Source organism: Trichosurus vulpecula, chromosome 5 (assembly GCF_011100635.1).
Source record: "Trichosurus vulpecula isolate mTriVul1 chromosome 5, mTriVul1.pri, whole genome shotgun sequence".
NCBI classification, from domain to species: domain Eukaryota; kingdom Metazoa; phylum Chordata; class Mammalia; order Diprotodontia; family Phalangeridae; genus Trichosurus; species Trichosurus vulpecula.
In genome coordinates, this window is record NC_050577.1 from 264,992,806 (window position 1) to 265,016,686 (window position 23,881).

Consider the following 23,881-nt stretch of genomic DNA (forward strand, 5'->3'; position numbering starts at 1 on the left):
AAAACTCCAGTACCTGTAGTGTCCCTTTCATTTCTTTAGAGACTTAACAGGGTTTTTCTGGTAACTCTACTGAAGAGCACAGTGCTTTTTATATCTATATTGCTGTATTTGTTGAAGTACCAGAGAAACTTACCCAAGGTCAGTCAGTCAATATTAAGGCCCTACTGTATAACAGACAAATAGAAAACGTGGCTCTTGTTTCAGGGACCTTGCAGTCTAGTTTAGCTCTGTTCCAAAGCCCATAGAATTATTCAAGAATAAGGAACATATTAATGAATACAATTGAATATGGTACAAACTGGGCCCATACATTCAGAAGAGTCAGTAGAGAATGTTAAGAAGGAACAGTCAATGAGATGCAGAATGAAACACGTCTTTGGACATGACCAATGTGGGAATTTGTTAGCTTTTGGCGGGGGGTGGGGGGGGGGTGGAGATCAGTGAGGGAAGGCTACAAAAATAAATACTTGATTACTGAAAAAAGCTTCTTTGAAATAGTGTATTTGAAGGAGCATGTGGCTTGATAGAAAGCTCATGAAATAACTGAGCCAAAACTAGAACTCTAAAAATTAAATTCATAATTCTTGTCACTGCCTCACATTGTCTTTTCCTTTTGCGTCATTCTATGTTTATAGTCTTTAAATGAAGGTGATGGCTAGTGGGCCTACCCAGGTTCCTGGGAACTCCCAGGTCCTTCTTCCTGAGAATCTGGGGGAATTTATCTTAGACCAGCTCTCATCTTTCTTTCATTGTATGGTCAGCATCCCCGATTCAAGTGTTTTTACACCAATTGTCTGCCAGCCTTTTGAAGAGCGAGACCATCTGAGCACTATACCCAATTTTCCCCATCTTGGTTATGGGGGTAGACTGACCCTGATTTTAATCCCATATTTCTGCTTTTTCACCAGGATCCCCTCTGTTCTTCTACCTACCTCTTCTACCTCTTGTCCTCTACCTGCCTTCTGAAAAGTCCTGGGACACAGACCTCAAACTATTGCACAGTCCCATCTTATCCTCTTGCCCATTTCCTCACAGTGTGGCCTAAGGAGAGGAAGGTGGCAGGGAGAGTGAGACAACTGAGCTGAGGATCTGAAAAGTGGGGATAAGGGGGAGGGCATTGATGTTTGGTGTCCACTGATTTCTCTTGCAAAAGAACCCCTCCTGCTTTGTTCATTATCTAGCTCTGTGTGTATGTGTGTTCATGTGTGTGTATTGTATGTGTGTGTCTGTCTCCGATGAATAGAAGAGAAGAGAGAGCTAGCAGTCCCTAACCTAGCACCATAATGAGAGATGTAACACTGTTGCCCTTGCTGCTTAGGAAAAAAGGCTAAGAGATGAGGTAATTATAGATCGGCCCCACCCCCACCTCAGCCACTTGGTCTTGGCCTCCTTATGGAGGTGAGAATTGGAAGTGGCTTCTGAAGGGCAAGGAATCTGTAGGCCAAAATCAGAAAACTGAGGTGGAAATGACCGCTCGGAGGAGGTCAGCAGGGAATAGGTATCTCACAGCCCTTTCATGACAGTGGCTGGGCCAAGGTCAGTGTGAATCTGCCATCACTGCCCCCTCAAGGAAGTGCTTTTAAAACCAGAAGGGAAGGAGGTGATGCGATGGTCTTATTAAAGATTACAACCTTTGTAGGTTATAATTTTTCAACCATATCAGTTGGTCTGATTTTCACCACACATGAAAGTCTCCAGCCTTCCTTCCCCCATTCCTATTTCTACTTGCTCTGCCGTATTTATAGACCCTTGCGGTCAGTGTTGCTTTAGTGGGAGGAGTAGCTCTAGGGTTAAGGGTTCTTAGTATTATTTGTAAATTGTTTTTTCCTCAAACATCAGTTTTTCAGTTAAAAAGAGTTTAAAATGTTTCCAGTGCTGGGGAGGGGAGCCACAGAAATGTAGAAGCGTGGTCCTTCACAAAGTCTGTAAAAGACGGTAGGCAGGAGCCCTGTGTGTGTCTTTGTCTGTCTGTCTTTAAGCTCTGAGCCAAGGAAGAAAGGCTTTGCTTGCCTTCACTCTCTGGGTCACCCACTGTCTCCACAGACGGATGATCTCAGCAACCCCTTTGGGCAGATGAGCCTTAGCCGACAAGGTTCTGCCGAAGCAGCTGATCCATCTTCAGCCCTGTTCCAGCCCCCGCTTCTCTCCCAACACCCTCAACAGCCTGGCTTCATCATGGCCTCAACAGGCCAGCCTCTCCCCACCTCCAACCATGCACCCCCGGCCCAGCAAGTCCTACAGCCTCAGGGCTACATACAGCCCCCGCAACAGGTAGGAAGCCTTGAGTCCTACTTTTGGTCTTTTAAGCTGTTAACAGGGTTAAAAATCTTTCTTTCATCTTCCCTCTTTCCTTCCTCCACTCCAGATAGACAGACAAAAAGCTGTCAACATCCTATTCTTCCTACATTGAATGCATTCTGATAGGAAGTTCCTTATTGATATCTTTTGTTTTTAATATCATCAGAATTTTTCCCACTATCCTTTTCCATCCCTGAGAGCCATTTCATTAATCTGCCATAATTTAAATCCATCTTTGGGCAGGAGGTTGACCTTCCAACAATTACAGACACAAAGAAAGTAGCTATTTATAAATCTCTAGCTCCAAGTCCTAACATATTGTATAATTGGTTGGGTTTGGAGTTCAGAGTTTTCTTTGTTTATTTGTTTTGAAGGGGCAAGGTTAGGGAGAAGACTCTGTTTATCCTCCTGTTTTTTCTTACTCTAGATACAGGTTTCTTACTACCCTCCTGGGCAGTATCCCAACTCCAACCAGCAATACCGACCTCTTTCTCACCCGGTGGCCTACAGCCCCCAACGTGGTCAACAGCTGCCTCAGCCATCTCAGCAGCCTGGTAAGAGGAACTTCCTGTGTAGGTGACACCAAGTAGATAAAGGGAAGCTGGGAATGAGAAGGATGCTGGGACAAGGAGAGCCCTTTCTCCCTCCAAACGTGCCAGAGCCAAATGAGCCCAAAGGAGGCATCAGGCCCTGTGGGGAGATGAAGCAGTACAGAGAAGAGGAAGAGTTGCTGCCCAAAGTCAGACATACTAACCCTAACCACCCCTTCTCCTTCTAGGGTTACAGCCCATAATGTCCAACCAGCAGCAGGCAGCTTACCAGGGCTTGATGGGTATCCAGCAGCCGCAGAATCAAGGCCTTCTCAGCAACCAGAGGAGCAGTATGGGGGGCCAGATGCAAGGCCTAGTGGTCCAGTATACTCCGCTACCTTCATACCAAGTGGGTATTACTCTGGGGAAGAGGAGATGCCTTATCTCCGTTCCTCAGAGAGAAGGAAAAGATAGTCCTTCCCAGGGTCATCCATGGTTAGAACTTCATTACTAGTATATTAAATACTTATCAGCCCTTTCTACATGTTTCTTTCAAGATAAGACCTGGTCTCCCCTAGATAGTCTGTTAGAGTTAATTTAAATCCTTTTTTGTCTTTTTACTCCTATGCAAATTATTAGGTACTCCCAAACAGTAGGACAGTGGACCTAAAAGAAATAAGGAGTTCTGCTTCTCTCTCCTCCTGGGTCAAGTCTTCATGACACTTGGTGTCTGTGGTGGGGGCTGGGAGTGGGGGAGGTAGAGAAGGTACCTTTCAGCATTTTCTGCAGGCAGGAGGGGTAGGTATTTCTAAGTTTATTGGTACTAAGGAGCAAGGAGGGGAAGGTGTAGTTGTAGTGTTTTGCTCTCTGAATGTGTCCAAAGGGAACAAAAGAATTACTGTTAATCCCATCTCTCTCCAGGTTCCAGTGGGAAATGAGTCCCAGAATGTGGTCCAGCAGCCCTTTCAGCAACCTGTGCTGGTCCCTGCTAGCCAGTCAGTACAGGGGGGCTTACCAGCAGGGAGCATGCCTGTGTACTACAGTGTGATCCCACCAGCACAGCAGAATGGCACAAGGTGGAAACCTTGTGGGACAAATTGGGGATGGGATGGGCGGCTATCATGGAATTGGTCAAAGAATGGGGCTAAGTTCTTGAAAACTCAAAGTATTCAGTCAACTTTTGTTTCTTTGTATTTGTTGGGATCAAAAGGAAAGGTCACAAATGTGTAGGATTCTACATTTTGTACCTGAGTCCAAAAGTAGTCAACATGGTTGGATACCATTCTCTGTACCCTCCCAGCCAGAAAGATGATGGAATTAGGACTCAGGTCTTCTAAACTTCCAGTTTTGTGCTCTTTCAATATCGATCTGCATATATTTCTCTGTATCTCTAGATATTTGTATATGCATCTCCATCTTTCTTTCTCTATAAATGACTGTCAAAGTGAGACAGATAGTACATCAGTAGACATATCTGTATGTCTGCAGCTCTCTGCATCCTGTTGTCTCTGTGGTTTTATCTCTCTTTGCCCCTATGTCTGGATGTCTGAGTGTGGTGTTTTCAAGCTTCTGGGAAGAGCATGTGTCACTAACATTCCATCTGTAGCACTGATTAGCAGCCTTCTAATTGAAAGATGATCAAGTACAAATATATATAATTAACTTTGAACTGATGAGTGATTTTAGAAATTGCATGGCAAATTGGTCTGGGGATATCTTGGAGCTGCTGCTGCTTCCCATAGGGGGAGGATCAGGGAATAGCAGCTGTTTGCCAGGAGCTGTGTTCGCTCTCCCCTACCATTTTTCTCTCTTCTGTCTCTCCAGCCCTTCGGTAGGGTTTCTACAGCCCCCTGGCTCTGAGCAGTACCAGATGCCTCAGTCTCCTTCCCCATGCAGCCCACCACAGATGCCACAACAGTACTCAGGTAAGAGGGTGAGGCCGTCAGGTAAGAGGATGGATGAGGAGTGAGGGAGAAGAGGTGTACCAGTGCCTTAGGCAACTGAGAGGGACAGAAGGCTTGTTTTAGAGGCAATAAGAAGGAAGACTTCTGGAGGCTTGTTCCTCCCATCAGTGTAGCAGATCAGGACCTAGGCAAGTGGGATTGGCTTCCAAAGGTTGAGGTGTCTGGAGTCCTGCATCTCATTCAGGAGTATGAGCTGAAGGTCAGCGTGCAGGCCAGGAAAGCTCCCTCTTTGATTAGTGTCCGTATTTAACCTCTCTGAGGCTTAATTTCTTAATCTAAAATATGAGAATAATGCTCAGACTACCATGCTTACAGTGAAGGAAGTATAGACTATAATGAGTGATATGAATGTGAATTATGATTATCATTACTGTTGCTCCAGTAGTGCTTTGGTATGAAAAGTGGGCATGGTCTTACACTTACCAGGCTTCCCTCCCATTCTAATATCTCTTGCCAAATGCTGTTCGTGTATAAAGAAGATACTTTTAAAATTATTTTACAAAGAAGTCCATTTCCAGTCAGCTTCGGTAACAAATATCCCCGCCCTTCCAGGACTCCTTCCCCCAATCACACCAAGCCTCACCTGTATGGGAACTCTGGAAAATGTGAAAAGCAGGGAACCATCCTGAGCGTTCAGTTCATGCTATGACGGGCAGGCAGTGCATTTAGGGAGGTGATGCTGTGGATGGAATGCTAGACCTGGAATCAGAAAGACTTGAGTTCAGGTTCCATCTGACTAGCTGTGTGACCCTGAGCAAGGTGCTTCAGCTGCTTTCTAAAATGAGGTCATATTTGTAAAGCACTATGTAAATGTTAGCTGTTAGGCAGTCTGTGCCCTACCCTGTGGCCGAGATGACCTCTCTGAATAACTTACCCTTGTTTTGTTCCTCTTTGTGCCCATTCTACCCTGATATCCTCTGCTTCTGAAGAAAGGAAATTCAGTGCCTGCCTTCCTGTTACATTTCATTTTAGGGGTGTTAGAGTGCCCTCTTCTGGTGATAGGGAGGCATCTTCACAGTTTCCCCATTTCTTATCATCCCTGTCTCTGTTGGAACCATTCTATAGTAATGCATTGCCTTTTTCTACCTCCACCCTGCCCAAATGAGCAGGGGTAGTTCCTGGGTTGAAATCTCAAATCGCCCTGGAATTTTCCCCATTTCCCATTTCTAGTCTCACTAACTTGTTTCTCCTGAGTGTCAGCCAGGGGCATTTGGCCTCAAATTTCCCAGTGGGGTTATGGAAATTGGAAAAACCTGCTCTGGGAGTCACTGTAGCCTGTGGTGGTTCTTGGAACCTCAGGGCATTTTCTTCTTCTCTTTGCTGTGTGTATACGAATACTCAGAATACTCATGCATACCTGAATGTATGTCCTTTTGTGTATCTGTTAGCTATTGATGTGTAGATGTGTGTGTGTGTGTGTTTTACAATTAGAAACAGGATCATTCATTAATCAAATATTTTTGAGTGCTTGCTATGTTTTATACTCCTAGAACTGGACTAGACTAGTGAGTGGCATCAGGGAAAGAAGACACTTTAATTAAGGTTCTTCCAAAGTCAGCTTAACCAAAACAGGCAATCCTTGGGGGGAATTCATGGGAGTGCCCGATTAGTTCTCTTGGAGATTCTTCAGTTTTGTCCTTTTCTTTCCCCGCTTGCCCTGATTCTAGGCTTCTATTCACTTTGGCTATTTACCAGATGGAAGAAGCTGGTCCATCACACCTGCCACACCTCCAGAGACCTGCATTGTGGATCCCCTATAGAATGCCACTTATAGCTATCTCCATTTCTTTTTAAAACAATGGATTCTGAGCAGGGAACTTGTAGAGCAAGTAGAATTGTAGGCCCCAAAGTCATCTCCCTGCTCTTGGCCTCCTTGTTTCTTGAGTATAGTAGTATAGTCATTTTTCAAAAAATAAAGTCAGTAACTGGGACTGGCTTTATTTAAAACTTCTACCCTGGTTTGTTAGAGATATCAGAAATCTCAAATCATTTCACAATGACAGTCATCACCTCTTACCCCTTCCCTTGTTGGATATGAAAGTAACCTATAACTGTGGAAATTTTCTCTGCTTTCCTTCCCTGAAAGGATGGAATACCTTTATTCCTTTGTTAGATACCTTCGGAAGGATGTCTCTCTCCCCTGGCGGTGTGTAGGCACATAGACACATAAACAATGTGACAACAGTTTGTTCATGCTTCAGACAGATAAATATGAGGAAGACACAAATACAAAAACCACTCTCTGACATACTCGTACTTTGTTACCAAGAATTTCCCAAAGCTGTGGGGTGGGTAGATCACTACCATCCTTGTCAGCATATGCACACCAAAAATAAGCAGATGGGGAGGCCTGGTCAGTATTGGCCTGAAGAGACCCTCTAGGTCTAAGCATGTTATGTGGTATTCTCTGCTATTGACTCAGTGTCTGGAGAAACCTTTTAGTCTCAGGGCTTTGCCATCTTAGTGATTTCTTTTTGGAACCAATTTCACCAAACATAAACGTCGTCTGTTTGTATTTATGCAGCTTGCTCTGCCCCATCGACCTTCCTGCCCGAGTTTAATGATGCCACTTAAAAAGCCATTCACATGTCCTCTCTCCTATCAGGGCTTTCAATCTGAAATTGATTTCCTTATCCTCACCCCCCCCCACACACACACACACAAACACAGAGCTTCCCCTAGACCCCTTCTTCCAACTTGATTAGATCCTGTAGCTTGGCGTTAGGGGTTTTATTTTTTTTATTGCTGTGTCCATTAAGAAGTAGCGACACTTCAGCTGCTAACGGATGCCACCTGCTTTTGGCTTGAGGAGGGGAAGCATAAAAATCAGCTCATCAGCAGAGCTGGCCTCTGTGTCCTCGGCTGAGTGAAGGAACAATGCTTGGGGCTAGCAAGAGAGGGCTATGGGTGGGGGTGGGGGGAACACAGGACAGAGGCAGTGACTGAAAAGCTTGACTTTGTTTTTCTGGGGGATCGGGTGTGATATGTGTCTTGTCTTCTCCCTTCACAAAATCTCCTGCCTTCAGGTTGGTTGTGGGAAGAGCTCACTTCCACATACTTTTTCTCCCACCCTGAGAGACAGACAGACTCTCTCTCTGTCTCTCACTCAATCTCTCTCTCTCTCTCTCTCTCTCTCTCTCTCTCACTCTCTCTCTCTCTCTCTCACGCTCAGTCTCTCTCTCTCCCCCTTCCCTCTCTCTCCCTCTCCCTCTTTTGGCCTAGGGCATTCAGCACAGATTATGAGCCATCCTCCCAGAAAAGTCGTAGATTTGATTCTTTGCCCTGGCCCTAAGGTAGCAGTGGGATGTTTGAATAAGGTCAATTGCAATTTTGTTGGCAGGTGGAGGGTGGGGAAAAGAGAGTTTAAAATGGGATGTGAAATACCTAAAGCTACTATGGCAAGGGGGGAGTCATTAAATGTACCACATCCAGCAATTCCAGTTTTTCTCAAAATTGTCCCCCTCTAAATCAGACAGATGGGCTCCCCTGTGTAGGAATCTCGGGGAGACACAAATCCATCACTGAGTAGTTTAGCTTTTTGTTTAGGTGAGCCCAGGAGGGTAGGGAGTATATTGGATCTTCATTGCTGTATCTCCTGAGCCTTTCTGCTTGGCCCCCCTCAATTCCCTTTCCTCTCTGTTTGGTTAAAACTACCCAAGAAACTATCAAATTCCCTTCACAGCATGACTGGTGCCCGGGGCAGAGGCTTCGACAGTTTCCGTCATGGAGAAAGATGTGATGGCAAAAGCAGCAGCAGGCCCCAGAGCACTGAGCCATGATAATGGCAGTCTTATAACTCCTTTTTACTCCCTCCTCATCCTTCCCCCTCCCAGCTACCCCACCATCCCCACCCCCCCCCCCCCCACACACACACATGCATGCATGCAGGATGGTCCATCATGCCAGAGGGAGCTGGGCCTGAGAGGTCAGGGACAAGCCATCACCCAGGACAGTCTCCTGCTAAGGGGCTGGGCTCCTGTAGATCCCCTGGCCGTCCATACCAGCAGGGCCTGTCTGTCAGATGGCCTCTCTTCTACTTCAGGCTTTAGCTGTGAGAGGAATTATGGACTATTCTTCATGTTCCTCCTCCTCACTATATCATCCCCGCCCCTCCATACACACTTTGCTTCCCTTGAGATGATAAAGCCCCTGAGCTGCTTGAGATTCCATATTTAAAAAAAAAAAAAAAGCTGCATCTGACTGGGGGAAGCCATATTTGCACAACCCCTCTGCTGTTACCAGAGACTGCTGACCAATCAACAGATGCCTTTTTTGAGCATAGCACTGTGGAATGTACAAAAAAGGGGTGCTCAATCAAATAGAAACAGTAGCTGACTATAGTACAGAATACAAAGTGTCTGAAAGTTCAGAGTGGGGACATTTATTTCCAGTTGATATCTTTGGGCGTTTTCGGAGTTCCTGCAGGCCCTGACAGTGTCCACCATCCTGGCCTCATGCTGCCCATTGAGATTTGAACACTGACTCAGACACTCATACCACTCCGCTGTGCTGCAATAGGGCCTTTCTCTCCTTGGACTACTAACATCAGCACTGACTTCCAGAACAGGTTCAGCATCTGGAAGGAAGGGGGGTTCAAAAACAGTCCGCCTCGTCTTAAATCTCCTGCAGAACAGTAGATGAGTGACCTTGGGGCTGGTAGATGGCTCTCTTCGTTGGCATTGTCACGTAGTGCTCAGCCGGGAAGGCCGGCAAAGAGCTTGTGCTCAGTAGTCCGTTGCTTTCCTCATCTCAGGAGTGTCCCCATCTGGACCAGGTGTGGTAGTCATGCAGCTGAATGTCCCCAGTGTTCCTAATGGTTCCCAGGCCCCACAGACCCCATCTATGGTCCAGTGGAGTCACTGTAAATACTACAGCATGGACCAGCGGGGTCAGAAGCCCGGAGACCTGTACAACCCTGAGAGCAGCCCCCAGGTGAGTTCCCAGCCCAGCCACATGGGGGAGGGAGACTGGGGTGCCTTTCCCTTGGTGAGGAGAGCAACCAGCGATGGGACCCACCAGCTGTGGCCAGGCATAAGCAGCCCTAAAGATGGCCTGAAAAGCACTTTAAAAGCAACATTCTGGCATCTCCACCATAAGGGCACAGAACCCTGGTATGACCTTTTGACCAGTTGTATATTTTAACATTTTGTTCCTGTGAAACTAAGTACAGCAGTCCAGCACCATGTAAGAGCTTGGGTTTGCAGTCACAGGGCCTGATTTAGATCCCTGCTTTATGGCTGTGCTGTCTATGTAACCACAAACCAGTCACTCTCTCTGGGCCTCAGTTTCCTCATCTGCAAAATAAAAAGTTTGTACCAGATGACTTTTAAGTATATGAGTCTATGACAGTTTCAACTAAAATGTTTTCATAAGACCAGTTAATAACATGAAGCAGGCTATGCTTGTGTCAGAAAGTGGAAATTAATGTAACCGAAACTGATTGCCTGAATGCTTAGGAGTTATAGGGTAGAATCATAGTCAGGTTTGGGTAGGTGGGATTAGATAGGAAGGCCTTCCTGGAGATGTTTTGATCCAGTCCTAGAGCAGGGTTTGATTTTTGACTAGTGTGTGACATGCTTTTCTTTCCTCTGCAGGCCAACACACAGATGAATAGCCCTATCACATCTCCCACTCAGTCTCCAACCCCATCTCCCGTCACCAGCCTCAGCAGCGTCTGCACAGGACTCAGCCCTCTTCCTGTCCTTACGCAGTTCCCCCGACCTGTTGGCCCTGCCCAGGGTAAGGACAGGAACAGCTAATTCAGCTCTTGTTTTCACCTGCTCATTAGGTGTGAGGTAGGAGGCAGCACCTGGTGGAGTGAGCATTGGCTTTGGAGTCAGAGGAAGGGGCTTGAATCTCAGTACTGCTTCTTATAACAACAAAAAAGTACATTTTCCCTGGGGATAGGAGAAATGTTACCCTCTCATTTCTCAGACTATCATTCTCACCTACACGGACTAGAAGAGTGTCCCTCACAAGGAGTCTATTTAAGGGAAGGGATACAAAGGAGATTGATGATGTCCCCATTATAGCTCAGTTTCTTTCCTGGGCTCTTTTATCTCTCTCTCTCTCCCTCCCACCTGCACCGATAAAGAGAATTCTTCTGGTATAGAGCCAACTGATTCCATGTTAGTTACCATAGATTGTCTGTGGAATACCACTGAGAGCAGAGAGAATTTGGAGGGAATGCCTTGCTCTAAAAATCAGGCTCCAGTGGGATTGGTATTGCTGGCACCTACTTTGTCCACATGCTTTGAACTCCCCTGGAAGCCACACCAGATGTTATTCTCCCTCCTTTAAGCCTCCAGAAAACTTGCTTTTCCTTCTTTCCAGGCGATGGGCGATATTCCCTCCTAGGCCAGCCATTACAGTACAATCTGTCCATCTGTCCTCCCCTGCTCCATGGCCAGTCGACTTATACAGCACACCAGGTAAGTATACTTCTCTCCTCTGTGCCCTTCCACTCTCTTTTATGGTCCTTTGTATTTCCTATTCAGGTGCCTTGCTCCTAGTTACCAGCCTCCACTGGCTTATCTGTGGTCAAGGGCTACAGTTTGGGATGGGATCTTTGGAGTTGGGATGGTTTGGGGGCTAGAAGGGCCTTGATCAGTTATCACCTATATGCCACCTACTCTAATCCTCAGCTCTCCACTTCTCAGGACCTACTCCTTGGCCAGTCTGAGTAACTGCTAGGGTTCATGGAAGGTCCTCAGAATTGGGTGCTATTCCTTTAACCCTTTTTAATGGCCCAGAAAACACTGGGAGGGTGAGGAAACAGCTGTTTACCTGAAACATAAATTGGCTTTTTAACGTTGAAGGGACAGACTGGAATGAAGCATGGAAACCGGGGGAAGAGGCAGGCACTCAAATCTGCCTCCACCGACCTAGGGACTGCAGATGTTGGTGAGTGTCTGTATGCTGGGAAAGGGCACCCTAGCCACCCTACCATCCTCGAAAGCCCACTGAGGGGGAATAGACTCTAGTAGCAAGGGAGGTGTGGGAGGGGAACATCTACAGCGGTGGTAACCTTCTGTGCTCAGGGTCAAGGAGGAGACAAAGGAGAGATGGAATGTTTTGGTTTCCCTCTTTACCTAGCTGCCCCAGCTGCCAGGAAAGGTGGTGGTATTGGCCAAGCTTAATGTTAACAAAAAAATCTTCTGAGGTACAACCCTGCCCACACCTTTGGATAGTAAGGAGGCTGGAGGTTGGGAAAAATCAGTGGGGAGTTTCAGAGAATGGTTTACCCCTTCCTTTGAGATATACAAGATCTTTCAGGATTAGAGCCTGGTTTCCCCACTTGGAGCAGTTTGGCAGATTTATGAAGGGCACTAAGTGTCCAAGCTGATGGGAAGAAAAATCTTTTGAAAACTATTCCCCTGGTCAGGGCAAGGAGGACTCTGTCCAGCAAATTAAAGGTTGAAAACCTATCTGTTGATACCAACCTTTAAGAACAGCTAGTATATGTTAACATGTATAGACTGCCTGTCTCTACCCCACATAGCCCCAGATTGTCATAAATAAATTAAAAAAGAAACACTAGTATACCTAAGCTTCCTTCAAGACAGGGTCACCCAAGGAGAGGCATAGGCTCCCAGGTCAGTCCATGCCTAGTTAATCTTGATGATACTTTTGTCTCACACGTATCTGGGAGGAAAAGGTTAATTCATTTTTATTTATTTACTTCTTTTTGCTGCCCTAAGTCAGAGGCTAGGGAGAAAGGATGAACTGAGGGGGGGGGAGGGCAGATAGGGAGGTTGGGTGGGAATAGAGACAGGGGGAGGTGGGGCTTCTAGGAACAATGTATATGGACTTGGTCAGTTGGATCCTTCTCTGCCAGGACACTGTCCAGTCCCCGCCTCCTCCTGTCCCCTCCGCCCCTCACAGCCACATCCTCTCTCCCCCTTCCAGTCCTGGGGCGGGTGTTGGAGGTGACAGATCTCCCTGAGGGCATCACCCGCACAGAGGCCGACAAACTCTTCACGCAGCTCGCCATGTCCGGCGCCAAGATCCAGTGGCTCAAGGACGCTCAGGGGCTGCCAGGCGGCGGGGGCGGGGGCAGTGGGGGGGGTGGGGGGGACAACAACGGGACTGCCGAGAATGGCCGGCACACAGACCTCGCTGCCTTATACACCATCGTGGCTGTGTTCCCCAGCCCCCTGGCGGCCCAGAATGCCTCCCTCCGCCTCAACAACTCCGTGAGTCGCTTCAAACTTCGAGTGGCCAAAAAGAACTATGACCTGAGGATCCTGGAGCGGGCCAGCTCCCAGTAGGCAGAGGAGGGGAAGAGGCCAGCACCACGGGTTGGGGCAGGGTGGCATGGGCAAGGGTTGCAGAAAAAGCACAGATAGAGATGCTGATCCAGATAGACATGAGACATGCATGGAGCTAGGGAGACAAGACATAGAAATGGAGACTGAGACCATCGAGACAGTGAGACAGACAGACAGACCACACACACACACACACACACACACACACACAAACACGACTCAGTCTGGGGTTTTCTTTGCCACCTTTTCCCTCTGTTTCTCTGGGTGGCTCCTCTCCTCTCTGTCTCCCTCTCCCTCCAGTCCTCTCTTCCTTTTTTGGACATCCCTTTTCCCCCATCCTGGCCCCCAATGCATTTCTTTCATTTTTGGGGGGTGGTATGGAGGGGTCCTACACTCCCCCATTCCTCCCCTTCTCCTGCCACCCCATCTCCTCTTCCTCTTTTTGGTCTTTATGAATATATTTATATGGACAGAATTAAGAAGAAAAAAATAAATTGATTTTCCCCCTCCTTTCACTTCACCCCCAATCTGTCTCCCCTATCCCATGAATTAAACCTGTGCCTACCCCTCCTCTATCCACCCCAGCCCCCCAGAACACTTGTATATTGTTTGAGGTTCGTGCCGCAGTAACAGACACAGTATTTAATTGCACATACAGATGTTTGCTGGGTATGTTCACTGTAAATTTTATTTAATCTGGGTTTTTTTGTTTGTTTTGGGGGGTTGTTTGGGGGGTTTTATTTTATTTTATTTTTGTTTTGTTTTTAAATATAAAAAAAAAATCATCTGTCACTGGACGTCAGTCCTGGTTTCTCTGTTACTGCCCTTGGGAGGGGGTTGCAGGGAAGGATTTGGGATAGAGTGGAGTGGAGCTGCCTTCCAAATGGATGTCATCCTGCCACCCTCTTTCATTCTCCCCTCAATCCTCCACCTGTTCCGTAGGTGGCTGAACCTTCAGCTTCAGGGCCCTGATGGGGCAGGTATGAAGTGAGGGCATTGGCCCAGCCCTTGTCTTCCATTTTTCTCCCTGAAGTCTTTTTTAGTTCTGTGCTGGCAGGTAATAGGGGGAGTAAGTGTCCCCTGCAATAAAAGCTGCATTTGCAGAACCTGCAGTATTTTGACTTCCTCAGTCAGCCAGGATAGTCTCAGTATCCCTTCTCTTACATGCAGGAGATAGAGTAATCATACCTAACAAATTAGCTCTGTGTTATATCGTCATGTATAGCAGTATGGCCCTTGTGCTTCTCAGTAAATCTCACTGTCCTTAGGTTGCCCTAGGTTCTAAGATATATCTAAGATAGGTAAAATGTCTTGAAGTAGATCCACCTTCAAGTCCGGCCTACACAAAACCTCACTGCCCAGAAACTTAATGCTGATCTTGGACCCCACTGCACCCCATGTAGGAGGGAACACAAATGGGTTGAAGAGCCTGAGCATATGTTGAGTCAGTAATTTCACTTGGTGCTGGGTAACCTCTCTATTGGGGTTTTTTTCTGACCCTTCCTCCAGTCTAATCCTGTTAGAGGGTCTTCATACTTCTATATGTTGGAATTGGTGAGGCAATATGTTGTCATTAACAACTTGTTCTCTGCTGTGGTAGGAGTATCTCCCCATCAAGCTATACCCTCACCCAAACTAATAGAAGAAGGATGGCCTGGTGCAGTGGAAAAAGCCCTGGACTTGAAGTCAGAGGCCCTGGGTTAGAATCCCAGCTCTGCTAGCTCTGTTACTACCTGGGTGACCTTGGGCAAGTCACAAGGTCTCTTGGTATCGATGACCTCATCTGTAAAATTAAGGGGTCAAACTAGGTGACCTTTCAGGTCTCTTCTGGTTTTAGAAATCTGTTATCCTATGATCCTGTGGAATTCACTTCAGGTACAAATTGGCCATATTTGTTAAGTCCACCTTGGGGCATTCTGGTATGGGGGAGGGGGAATCAGGATGTTGAGAATCATGGGGTGGGGGTGGGGGGTCTCGTGGAGAATGGGAGGGCAATCTTGCCCCTAGAGTCTTCTTGATTCACATGGTGGGAGGGGCAGGAAGTAGAGGCCCAGTGATATACTGGTTATGATTACATTTTCTGAAGTAGCTGAAACCATCATTGCTATTTGCTGTAAGCATGTCGACATCTCCTCCTCTCCCCCCTCCCCACCCCTTTGTCTGGTCATTGGGTTGCTGATGTTCTTAGTTCCCTTTCCACATATGGCTCCCAGACCACACTCGGTCTCCCTGCCAGCATAGTTGGGGTGGGAGGCTGAGGAGAATGTGCAGAGATGATTCAAGAAAGACCCTATGAGATTGTCCAGTTTTTTGCAAGGCAGATAAGGTATTCCCTTCCCCTCACCAGAGATGAGGAAGCAGCCGTGTCTCATTGAGAAGTAACCCTACGGAACTTGAATTGACTTTCTCTATCCCCCTCTCCAGTTCTCAGCCTAGAATTACTTCTGCCTGAAGTGTTCATAAAGGGACAAAAAGCCACATTTGATATATTCAAAATGTAGGTGCCCTGCAAAGACTTGGGGAAGGATGATGTGAATAGATGGAATTGAAGCCAGTAGCCTATGGCTTCTAAGGGTGGGTCTGGAATAAATAGAAATGAAGGTAGTATCTAGTTTTCAGAGTGGAGGATGGGCAGGTTGTAGCCTTTCTTTACTCCAGTCAACCTTCCAAAATCCCTCCTAAAGGGATGCAAAATAGAGCAGAATTGTCCTGTAAACATTTAGCTACTACTATACTGAACATGGGTGAAGGGGTGGGGTTAGGGCATCTGTTACCTCAGCCAGTTGTAGCTGAAGAGATTTGGGGGAGGGAGGGCAGGGTCCAACACTGCCCCAAGCCTTTTAGTTTCCAATTTCTCTGTGTCAGCTGTGTTGCTCAGCTGTCCACTCTCCTCTAGCCCTGTCACTTAAGCTGTGACGCTGAAGGGAGAGGCTAGGTCTGCACACACCAGCTGGGGAGACGTGAGCACCAAGGGTATTTTGGGGGTATAAAGCCCCCCAGGCAAGAGGACAAAGCCTTCCTTTTCCATTCCCATCCAACACCAACACCAAGCCTCCTAACCTGGCATCCTCTTTCCTCCACTGGCTGTGGACTGACATAGGGAATCCCAAACGTAAGTTGCCTTTTCCTACTAGTTGCCAGACAGTGGCTCCTTGGGTTCCCAAACCCCTCAGTCAGTTCAACTCTCCCATTTGTCTCAACTGGCTATTAAGTAGTTTGGGGTATATAGGTTCCAGTCATTTCTTTCCCTGAAGAAAGGGCTGGGATCAGGAAAAAGGTTGGGGAGTTAATGTCTAGGGAATAGAGTAGTAGAGAAGGGAGGTCATATTACATTGAAACTTAAAAATAGCCAACCCCCAAGGCAGGCTGGGACAGGGCCTGACTTGGAGGTGGTGTTAAAACCCACTCCCACCCTTAGGCTTGGAGAGATGGGGGGAGCTGGAATCCTCTACCTCTCTACTCCAAAGTCAGAATCTGGGGGAGGGGGAAAAGGAATCCAGGGAAAAGTTCTATGGGGTCGTATATAACTGCCTATAGCCTTGAAGAAAAGAGAAAGCCCCAAAATGAGAAGTCTATCTTGGTGGAACTTCTACAAGAGAATGGAGATAGCCTTTGTGTAGGCTGTCTTCTGTAGGCCCACTTGGTCATCTCCCAATCTGGGCCCTTTTATGGAGTCTCCTTGTTTAGGCTCCTTTGTTTAGTCTCTCATTCTGGAAGCGGGGGATAGAGACCCTCTTTGTGTGTCTCTCAGCTTAAGAGCCCTGCAGTTCTCTTCCCAAGGCTCTATTTGTCCTAGCCTACAAGGTGAGTCTCTAGGAGTAAGAAAGGGAGGGGGGAGGGGAGGCAAGGAAGGATAAGAATCTACAGTGGGATCCCCACTTTTGCAGGATGACAGAAAAAGAGGTTCTGGATTCTCCCAAATCCTTCACAGCAGAAACACCAAAGAGTGGGGTGAGTTTGAGCCTCTGACAGAGCTTGGAGGGGCACTCTACAGCCTTCTGAGGAGAGTACCTGAATTGTTGGCTACAGAGTCAGGGGCTGTGGGGCTAATCTCAGTTATATGTAATTTATTTAAGGTACAGTCCCCCCTACACACACACACTTAATGTCTTCTCCCCTCTAGGGAATACCCAGTTCCTTGACCCAGAACATTTCCCAGGTGGTTTTAGCCTAATGTAGAACTGTAGTCTGAACTTTCCCTCTGCTCCTCCCTAGCTACAAAGGCTGAAGCAATTATTCAGAAAGGAGACTGTAGAAAGAAAGGAGATGGAGCTCCCCCCTGAGCCTCAGGCCAATGGAGAGGCAGTAGGGGCTCAAGGGGGACCCATCTACTACATCTATGAGGAGGAAGAAGAGGAAGAAGAGGAGGAAGAGAAGGAGCCACCCCCTGAACCCCCTAAGCCTGTCAATGACAAGCCCCATAAGTTCAAAGATCATTTCTTCAAGAAGCCCAAATTCTGTGATGTCTGTGCCAGAATGATTGTTCGTGAGTCTGGGAAATAGAGGAAGATGGGATGTGTGGAGCGTCATGGGACTGTGGGTTGAAGGGACTGGGAGAGAGATCAATATTGCACAAATTTAGATGAAGGTGGGGACTGTCTAAGGATATAGTTAGAGAAGCCTGGATAGGTTGAGGTGGTCTAAGAAATGAAAGAGCAGTTGGTAGGGAATGGGGTGATTCTGGCAGCAGAGGAGTAGAGAAGGGTTTCGTGATCTCACCCAAATGTTCTTTCCCTCTACCAAGTTAACAACAAATTTGGGCTACGATGCAAGAACTGCAAAACCAATATCCATGAACACTGCCAATCCTTTGTGGAGATGCAGAGATGCTTTGGCAAGATTGTGAGTTAGGTCTGGGAGCACGGGGGTGGAGGGGAGTGTTGAGGACAGGTATGCTCTGGATAGCGCCTCATGAGTTACCCCCATTCACTCTTTAGTATCTGCTTCCCCAGCCCCACGCTTACAAGACGAGACCTCCCTGAATAAAGGAGGAAGATTCCCAGTTACAGAGAGGGGGCTCTTGAGTCCAGAGCCCCATCTCCTTGTCTCAGTCACCTTCCTGTCTCCCCCACAGCCTCCTGGTTTCCGCCGTGCCTACAGTTCTCCACTCTATAGTGACCAGCAATATGCCTGTGTCAAGGACCTACTCTGTAAGTTTCGTTATTCCTCCACCCAGCTGAGGGAAATAGGCCAGGGGATTGATTGTTTCTGTAGCCTGGAAGCCTTTTGGTCACCATGACTGCGCCACTTCTGACTTGGGAAACTGAAACTTAAGACTTTGAAATCTCTTGGTGCCCAAGTTCTAGACACCCTGGTTTTATTCTTATCCTGAAATTTTTAGCTGCTCCAGCTTGTAGACTCATGGAAGGAATCATACTTATCTTGACTGCCAGCCCTGTTGTTTCTAGGCTCAAATTTCCCTGAGTTCTAAGTAGAAAATAAGGCTTCTGGTCCCCCCACCCCACACCCCTTTTCCCCCCATTAGATTCTCAGACCTTGTTCTTCCCTACCTGTATCCACCTCAGTCCTGCTGTCTTCCACAAAGGAGGACCTTCTCTTCCTGTAAGCCCTTCCTTAATGTCAGTAATGTTTCCTTCTCTTTCCTATGCCTCATTTTACTCCTAGCCAACCGAAATGACCCTGTTTTTGAGACACTTCGAACTGGAGTGATCATGGCAAACAAAGAACGGAAGAAGGGACAAGCAGATAAAAAGACCGTGAGCCCCTTCTGCCCCTTTCATGGTTGAAGCCCTCCTCTCCCCTCCCCAAGAGACCTTCTTGGTACCTCCAAAGGTTGTCCTTTGGAATATCATCATTCCCGAGAACACCTAATAAAAATAACAGCTGGCATTTCTATAATGCTCCAGGTTTGTTTTATCCCTGGAGGGCAGGTAATAGTAGTATTACCGTCCCGGTTTTAAAGATGAAGAAAGAGAGGTAGGCAAAGGCTAAGAGACTTGCCCAGGGTCACACAGCTAAGTAAGTATCTGAGGTCACATTTGAACTCAGATTTTCCTGACTCTGCTGCCAAACTATTCTAGATTCTCCAGATTATCCCTTAGAACTATGGCAGGGGGACTAGAACTACCTAGTCCTCTAGGACTCCAGTTGAGGGGGAAGAGAACAGTAGTTGGACATCATGGTGAGGTTATCAGGTAGGATGCTTTTAAGAAGAGGGAAATTCATTCCTGCTAAACTAATTTTATTTCACTTTCTGATAAAGCCACAGGACTGATAGAGCAGGAAAATGTTAGTTGTGCCTTGACTTCAGCAAGGCATTGCTGAATGCTCTAAAAAACATACTCTGTGAAGTGCCCAGGTGCTCTGCCTTAGACCTTGCCCTGAATGACACGTTTACCAAGTTTGTGGGTGACATGAAGCAGGGACAGGTAGCTAATATACTGGCTGACAGAATTACAATTTAAAAACATCTTTTAGGGCTGAAAAGACAGGCCTAAACTAAGATGAAACCGCATAGGAATAAGCACACCTTTGGTTACCTCTTTTGCATTACCTTGGTCCTATTCCTTTCCTGTTTTGCCTCATTTGAAGGTTCCACGGAAAAGGAGAGGCCTTAAAAGAAGAGACTTTTTATCAGACCATAGATAAGCCAAGTGCATGTTTTGTCAAGTGCAAGCGAGGTGCTGCAGTGAATTGGACCTGGTAGACCTGAGTTCAAATCCTGCCTCAGGCACTGGGACCCTAGGCAAATCACCCTCCCAGGCTCAGTTTTGTGCTCTGTAAAATGAGGATAATAATAGCACCTACCTCAGAGTTGTTAACGCATAAAGCCCTTTGCAAACCTGAAAGTACTATATAAATGCTAGCTATCATTATTATTATTAAGGAGACTTGAAGCCATTTCATATGAGGAGCAATCGTTTGGAAAGGACAAGGCCTAGTTAATCGAAGTACAATCACTGTCCCCGATACAGATGTTCAAGGGACTGTTACATGGAAGATGGACCTGTTCTCCCTCGTTCCAGAAGATAGAACTAGAGTCGTGAATGAATGAAAAGCACTTACCGAGTATTTACTGCGTGTCAGGCGCTGTGATAAGTGCAGTATAAAATTGAGACAGTCCTTGCACTCAGGTGGTTTATATTCTTATCAGGGAGACAATGCGTTTAGGGCGGTAGTGGCCAGGGAAGGGAGTTACGGTTCTGGAAGTCACAAAGATGGTCAAGAACAACAGGGCAGGCCGCTACCACCCTTTCCAGAGGCTATGGTGGTAATGATTTGATTACAGTTCTCAGAGAAAGAGGTGGAAAGGGAGGTTATTTGCTCAGAGGCAGGGCACAAATGGCCAGGGTACAGCTGAAGATGCACGGCTGCTTCAGTGGCCATCTGGCATGGCCCTTGGTCAGGTTTGGAGAGTGGAATACCAGCGGCAATAGCAATTTCAGTTCATCTCACATTTGTTAATGAGTGCCAAAAGCCCAGTGTCTACTGGGGATACAAAAATGGAAAATGACATAGTCCCTGCCCTCCAGAAGCTAACATTTTTATACTAGGGAGCAAACAGACATGCCAGCAAATAGGCAGAAAAAGGCCTGCTCGTGGGAGTGACATGAGCAGATCTGTAAATTAGAGTGTATGTTCTCTGTCTCAGGGAGTTGATTTTGGAGATTTTGCCTCATTAGTAGGAAAAACCTTTCAACAATTAGAACCTGTCCGCATTAGAATGGCCTGCCCTCACAAAGTAACCTTGTGATTGGAAATATTAAAGGAGAGACTGAATATCCTGTCAAGGACGTAGAGGAGATTCCTGCATTGGGTAGGAAATTGCACTGGATGACCTCTAAATTTCCCCAAAAACCTGGGTTTTAGGTTAAGGACCAAAGGAAGGATCTCACTGTCCTCATCTGCTCCTTAACTCTGGGGCTCTCTTCCTTTAGCCTCTAGCAGCCATGATGGAGGAGGAGCCAGAAGCCCCCAAAACTGAGGAAGGAAAACCCCAGGCTGGTGAGTAAAACCCTACCTCCCATACGGATGGGTTTCAGCGAGGACTGGATAATAACTGTGGACCAGGTTGTTGGTGTAGGTAAGAAAAGGGGCAGCCAGACAGAGCTAGAAGAGACACTTAAGTTAGCAATGAAGTTGAAAGGGTGATGCTCTCCTGGATTCAAGATGTCTATCTCCAACCTCAGGAAATCCGGAGGGAGACAAGAAGACTGACAAAAAGACAGCTGAGGATAAAGTAAGGATTTTTCTCCATGTCTCCTCACACCTTCGGGGTGCTCTCTTACCCCTCATCCCTCCCACCCCATACCCATTAGCTCTGATGGTAACACTCCCAAATTATCCCCACTTACATCCTGCCCCTACTCCCTGACACACATAATTCCAAGACTGGAGACTTTGTGATAAGTTAAAATGTTAATGGCTTTGTTGGGGGAGATCCCTGGATTGGAGCCCTTATCATTTGGATTAAAATAGCTTTGGATTCAACAAGATTAAAATTCATTACATCTTTCTCCTGTACTCCCCAGAACAAGCAGCCTGGATTCCAGCAGTCTCACTACTTTGTGGCCCTCTATCGGTTCAAGGCTTTGGAAAAGGATGATCTGGACTTTCCGTGAGGGCAAAGGAGGGGAGAGAGAAAACTGTAGATATTTATGTATATGCAAAGGAGGAGGGGGAGCTCAGGGAGCTCATCACCATCCCAAACCTGCAAAGTGTAGTTCTTGGGACGGAAGACAAAAGAATATCTTTTTGGGTGCCATGTATTTGAGTGGAAGACTCCCTTATCTTACAGTCTTTTCTGGTCTGTTCTAGACCTGGAGAGAAGATCACAGTCATCGATGATTCTAATGAGGAGTGGTGGCGGGTGAGAGAGGGGACACAGACTGGCCTAGATTGTTATGTAGGGTGGGGCTGTTCTGACCTTCCACCTTTTACCGATTTCCAGGGGTTATGGATCAGGACTTGACCCATCCACCCCCCTTCCCACTGCTTCTTATCCTTCCCCTCAGGGCAAGATTGGGGAGAAGGTTGGATTTTTTCCCCAAAATTTCATCATCCGAGTCAGGGCTGGTGAGCGTGTGCACCGGGTGACTAGATCCTTTGTGGGAAACCGTGAAATTGGGCAGATAACGCTCAAGAAGGACCAGGTGAATTTCCCCTAATCCAAGTACTGCCATCGTATCCTTTCTCCACCAATTGCCTGTTCAGACCCCTTCTGATTTGGGAATCCCCAGGAATCCTAACCCCTGAAGTATCTTGTACCTAATTGCCAAATCCTAACCCCTTTCTCTGTCCCTCCTTCAGATTGTGGTGCAGAAAGGGGACGAAGCTGGTGGTTATGTCAAAGTCTACACTGGTCGGAAGGTGGGGCTATTTCCCACCGACTTCCTGGAGGAAATTTAGGGGTGCAGGTGCCCCAAGCAAACCAGAATCATATTCAGTGCCTACTATGTACCAGGCACTGTGTGATTTACAAAAACAGAACGATCCCTGCCCTCTCTTTAGGAGAGAACACTCCCTTACTCCACTTTGGGCTGAATTGTGGGGAGGGGTGGAAGTTAGGGCAGCTCACTTCCAGGGGGTGCTATATTCTAAGAGGGCTGGTTCCCCCTTAAACTCGCCTCCCTCGTGTGAGACTTTCAGTACTGGGCATGCAGCGGCACCTTACCCCCCCCACACGAACACTCCCCGGCTTCCCTGAACTTCCGCACTGGTGATTGATATTGGGGAGTAGGAGGAAAGGCCTCCTTTAAGGCTGGGTAGGTCGGGAGCGGGGAGTCCAGGAGGCCAAGTTGTAGGCAGAGCCCTTAGCTCTTTAAAGTTTTGTGGGGAAAGGGCTGGAAGAAAATTGTTTCTTTAAATTAAGAGTCTTTTTTAAAATCTTTGTTACAAGGCAGGACTTGCCTGAAAGGGGGGATAGGAATCTATTCAGAAATGAAGTTGTTGTAAAAACAAAGAATCGATTAAAAACAATTTACAAAAAGTTGAACTGGCAGCTTAGAAAATAAATTTGAGAACAGAAAAAACTATGGAACAGCCACTATGTCCTAGCTCTCTCCTGGGTGAGTCGGTGGGGGATAAGGAGAAGTAGAGGGCAGGGTCTCTGCTCTCCGGGGCGGTCGACTCCAGCAGATTAAAAAGTTAAATAATACCTCCGCTCAGCCGCGTGGGGAATAATATGGTCGCCGCTGGCGGTTGTATTCTGTTTGCTGAGTGAATGCATCATGCTTTTTTTTACATTGGGAAGGAGTATAGGGGATTGGGGGGCGTTACAGCTAAGTAACCCGCACCCCCAGAACCAGGGAGGCCACCGGGGTTGGGGAGTAGGACGGGAGGGTTTCTCCAGCGAAAGGGAAAAGGGCCCCAGGCCGTGCCATTTAGGGGTTTCACAAACACACTAGTGGCGTGGCGTGGCGTGGCATGGCACGGCGTGGCGTCCGGGTTCGCCCGGCTCCTCGTCCCACCCGCGGCGTAGGCCCAGGAGAGGCCGCCAGGGGGAGGTAGAAGATCTCGGTTAGAGAGAGAGTGTGTGTGTCTGTCTCTCGGGGGGGGGGGGGGGGGGCGGAGAGGAAGACAAACTACAGAAACCCCGGGTGGGTGTGAAAGTGTGTGGTTGGGGTGTGTGTGTGGGGGGGTCGCCGTGCTGTTTACCTAGCAACAGCAACATGCGTCCTGAGGGAAGAACGGAGCTTGGCCGGGAGGCAGATGAAGGGGGGAGTGGGGGGGGGGGCGCGGTGGCCTCTCCTGGTCCCCATCCCGAAAGCTTCCCGGACTTCGGATGTGTGTGTGTGTGAGAGAGAGGGAGCACACACTCCCGGTCCGAGCCGTCTTCCTGTGGCGTGCCGTATGCAAA

General features: G+C 47.4%; 2 protein-coding genes across 10 annotated transcripts in view; both read left to right on the forward strand.

The window, feature by feature from the left end:
* The window catches only part of R3HDM2 (R3H domain containing 2), a 166,106-nt gene extending 151,312 nt beyond the window's left edge, over positions 1-14,794 (forward strand). For all 8 annotated transcript variants that reach the window (XM_036759546.1, XM_036759542.1, XM_036759545.1 and 5 more), the window contains 10 exons: positions 2,044-2,271; positions 2,726-2,852; positions 3,077-3,237; positions 3,750-3,904; positions 4,653-4,753; positions 9,546-9,724; positions 10,387-10,531; positions 11,126-11,223; positions 11,611-11,695; positions 12,701-14,794. In XM_036759546.1, coding sequence (XP_036615441.1) covers positions 2,044-2,271; positions 2,726-2,852; positions 3,077-3,237; positions 3,750-3,904; positions 4,653-4,753; positions 9,546-9,724; positions 10,387-10,531; positions 11,126-11,223; positions 11,611-11,695; positions 12,701-13,062 — 1,641 coding nt within the window. In that variant the 3' untranslated portion in view covers positions 13,063-14,794. The remainder of the gene's footprint in view (positions 1-2,043; positions 2,272-2,725; positions 2,853-3,076; positions 3,238-3,749; positions 3,905-4,652; positions 4,754-9,545; positions 9,725-10,386; positions 10,532-11,125; positions 11,224-11,610; positions 11,696-12,700) is intronic.
* A 284-nt stretch (positions 14,795-15,078) lies between these two features.
* On the forward strand, positions 15,079-23,011 carry STAC3 (SH3 and cysteine rich domain 3). Of its 2 annotated transcripts, XM_036761794.1 has the most exons (12): positions 15,079-16,866; positions 16,950-17,013; positions 17,278-17,548; positions 17,807-17,904; positions 18,137-18,212; positions 18,688-18,779; positions 20,961-21,027; positions 21,213-21,262; positions 21,555-21,640; positions 21,841-21,892; positions 22,038-22,175; positions 22,333-23,011. In XM_036761794.1, exons 2-12 carry the CDS (start codon positions 16,951-16,953, stop codon positions 22,429-22,431), a joined length of 1,092 nt encoding a protein of 363 aa, XP_036617689.1. In that variant the 5' UTR covers positions 15,079-16,866; position 16,950; the 3' UTR covers positions 22,432-23,011. The 2 variants fall into 2 exon arrangements, 1 of the variants encoding a protein (XP_036617689.1); XR_005010519.1 differs by lacking the exon at positions 21,841-21,892 and having other exon boundaries at positions 15,079-17,013.
* Positions 23,012-23,881: the final 870 nt, after the last annotated feature.

Bases quoted from the DNA above. Each gene is read 5' to 3' on its own strand.
- STAC3 (XM_036761794.1), top strand. From the start codon at position 16,951: ATGACAGAAAAAGAGGTTCTGGATTCTCCCAAATCCTTCACAGCAGAA. The intron at 21,028-21,212 runs GTGAGTAAAACC...CTCCAACCTCAG, and splicing joins GGAAGGAAAACCCCAGGCTG to GAAATCCGGAGGGAGACAAG. The intron at 21,641-21,840 runs GTGAGGGCAAAG...GGTCTGTTCTAG, and splicing joins AAGGATGATCTGGACTTTCC to ACCTGGAGAGAAGATCACAG.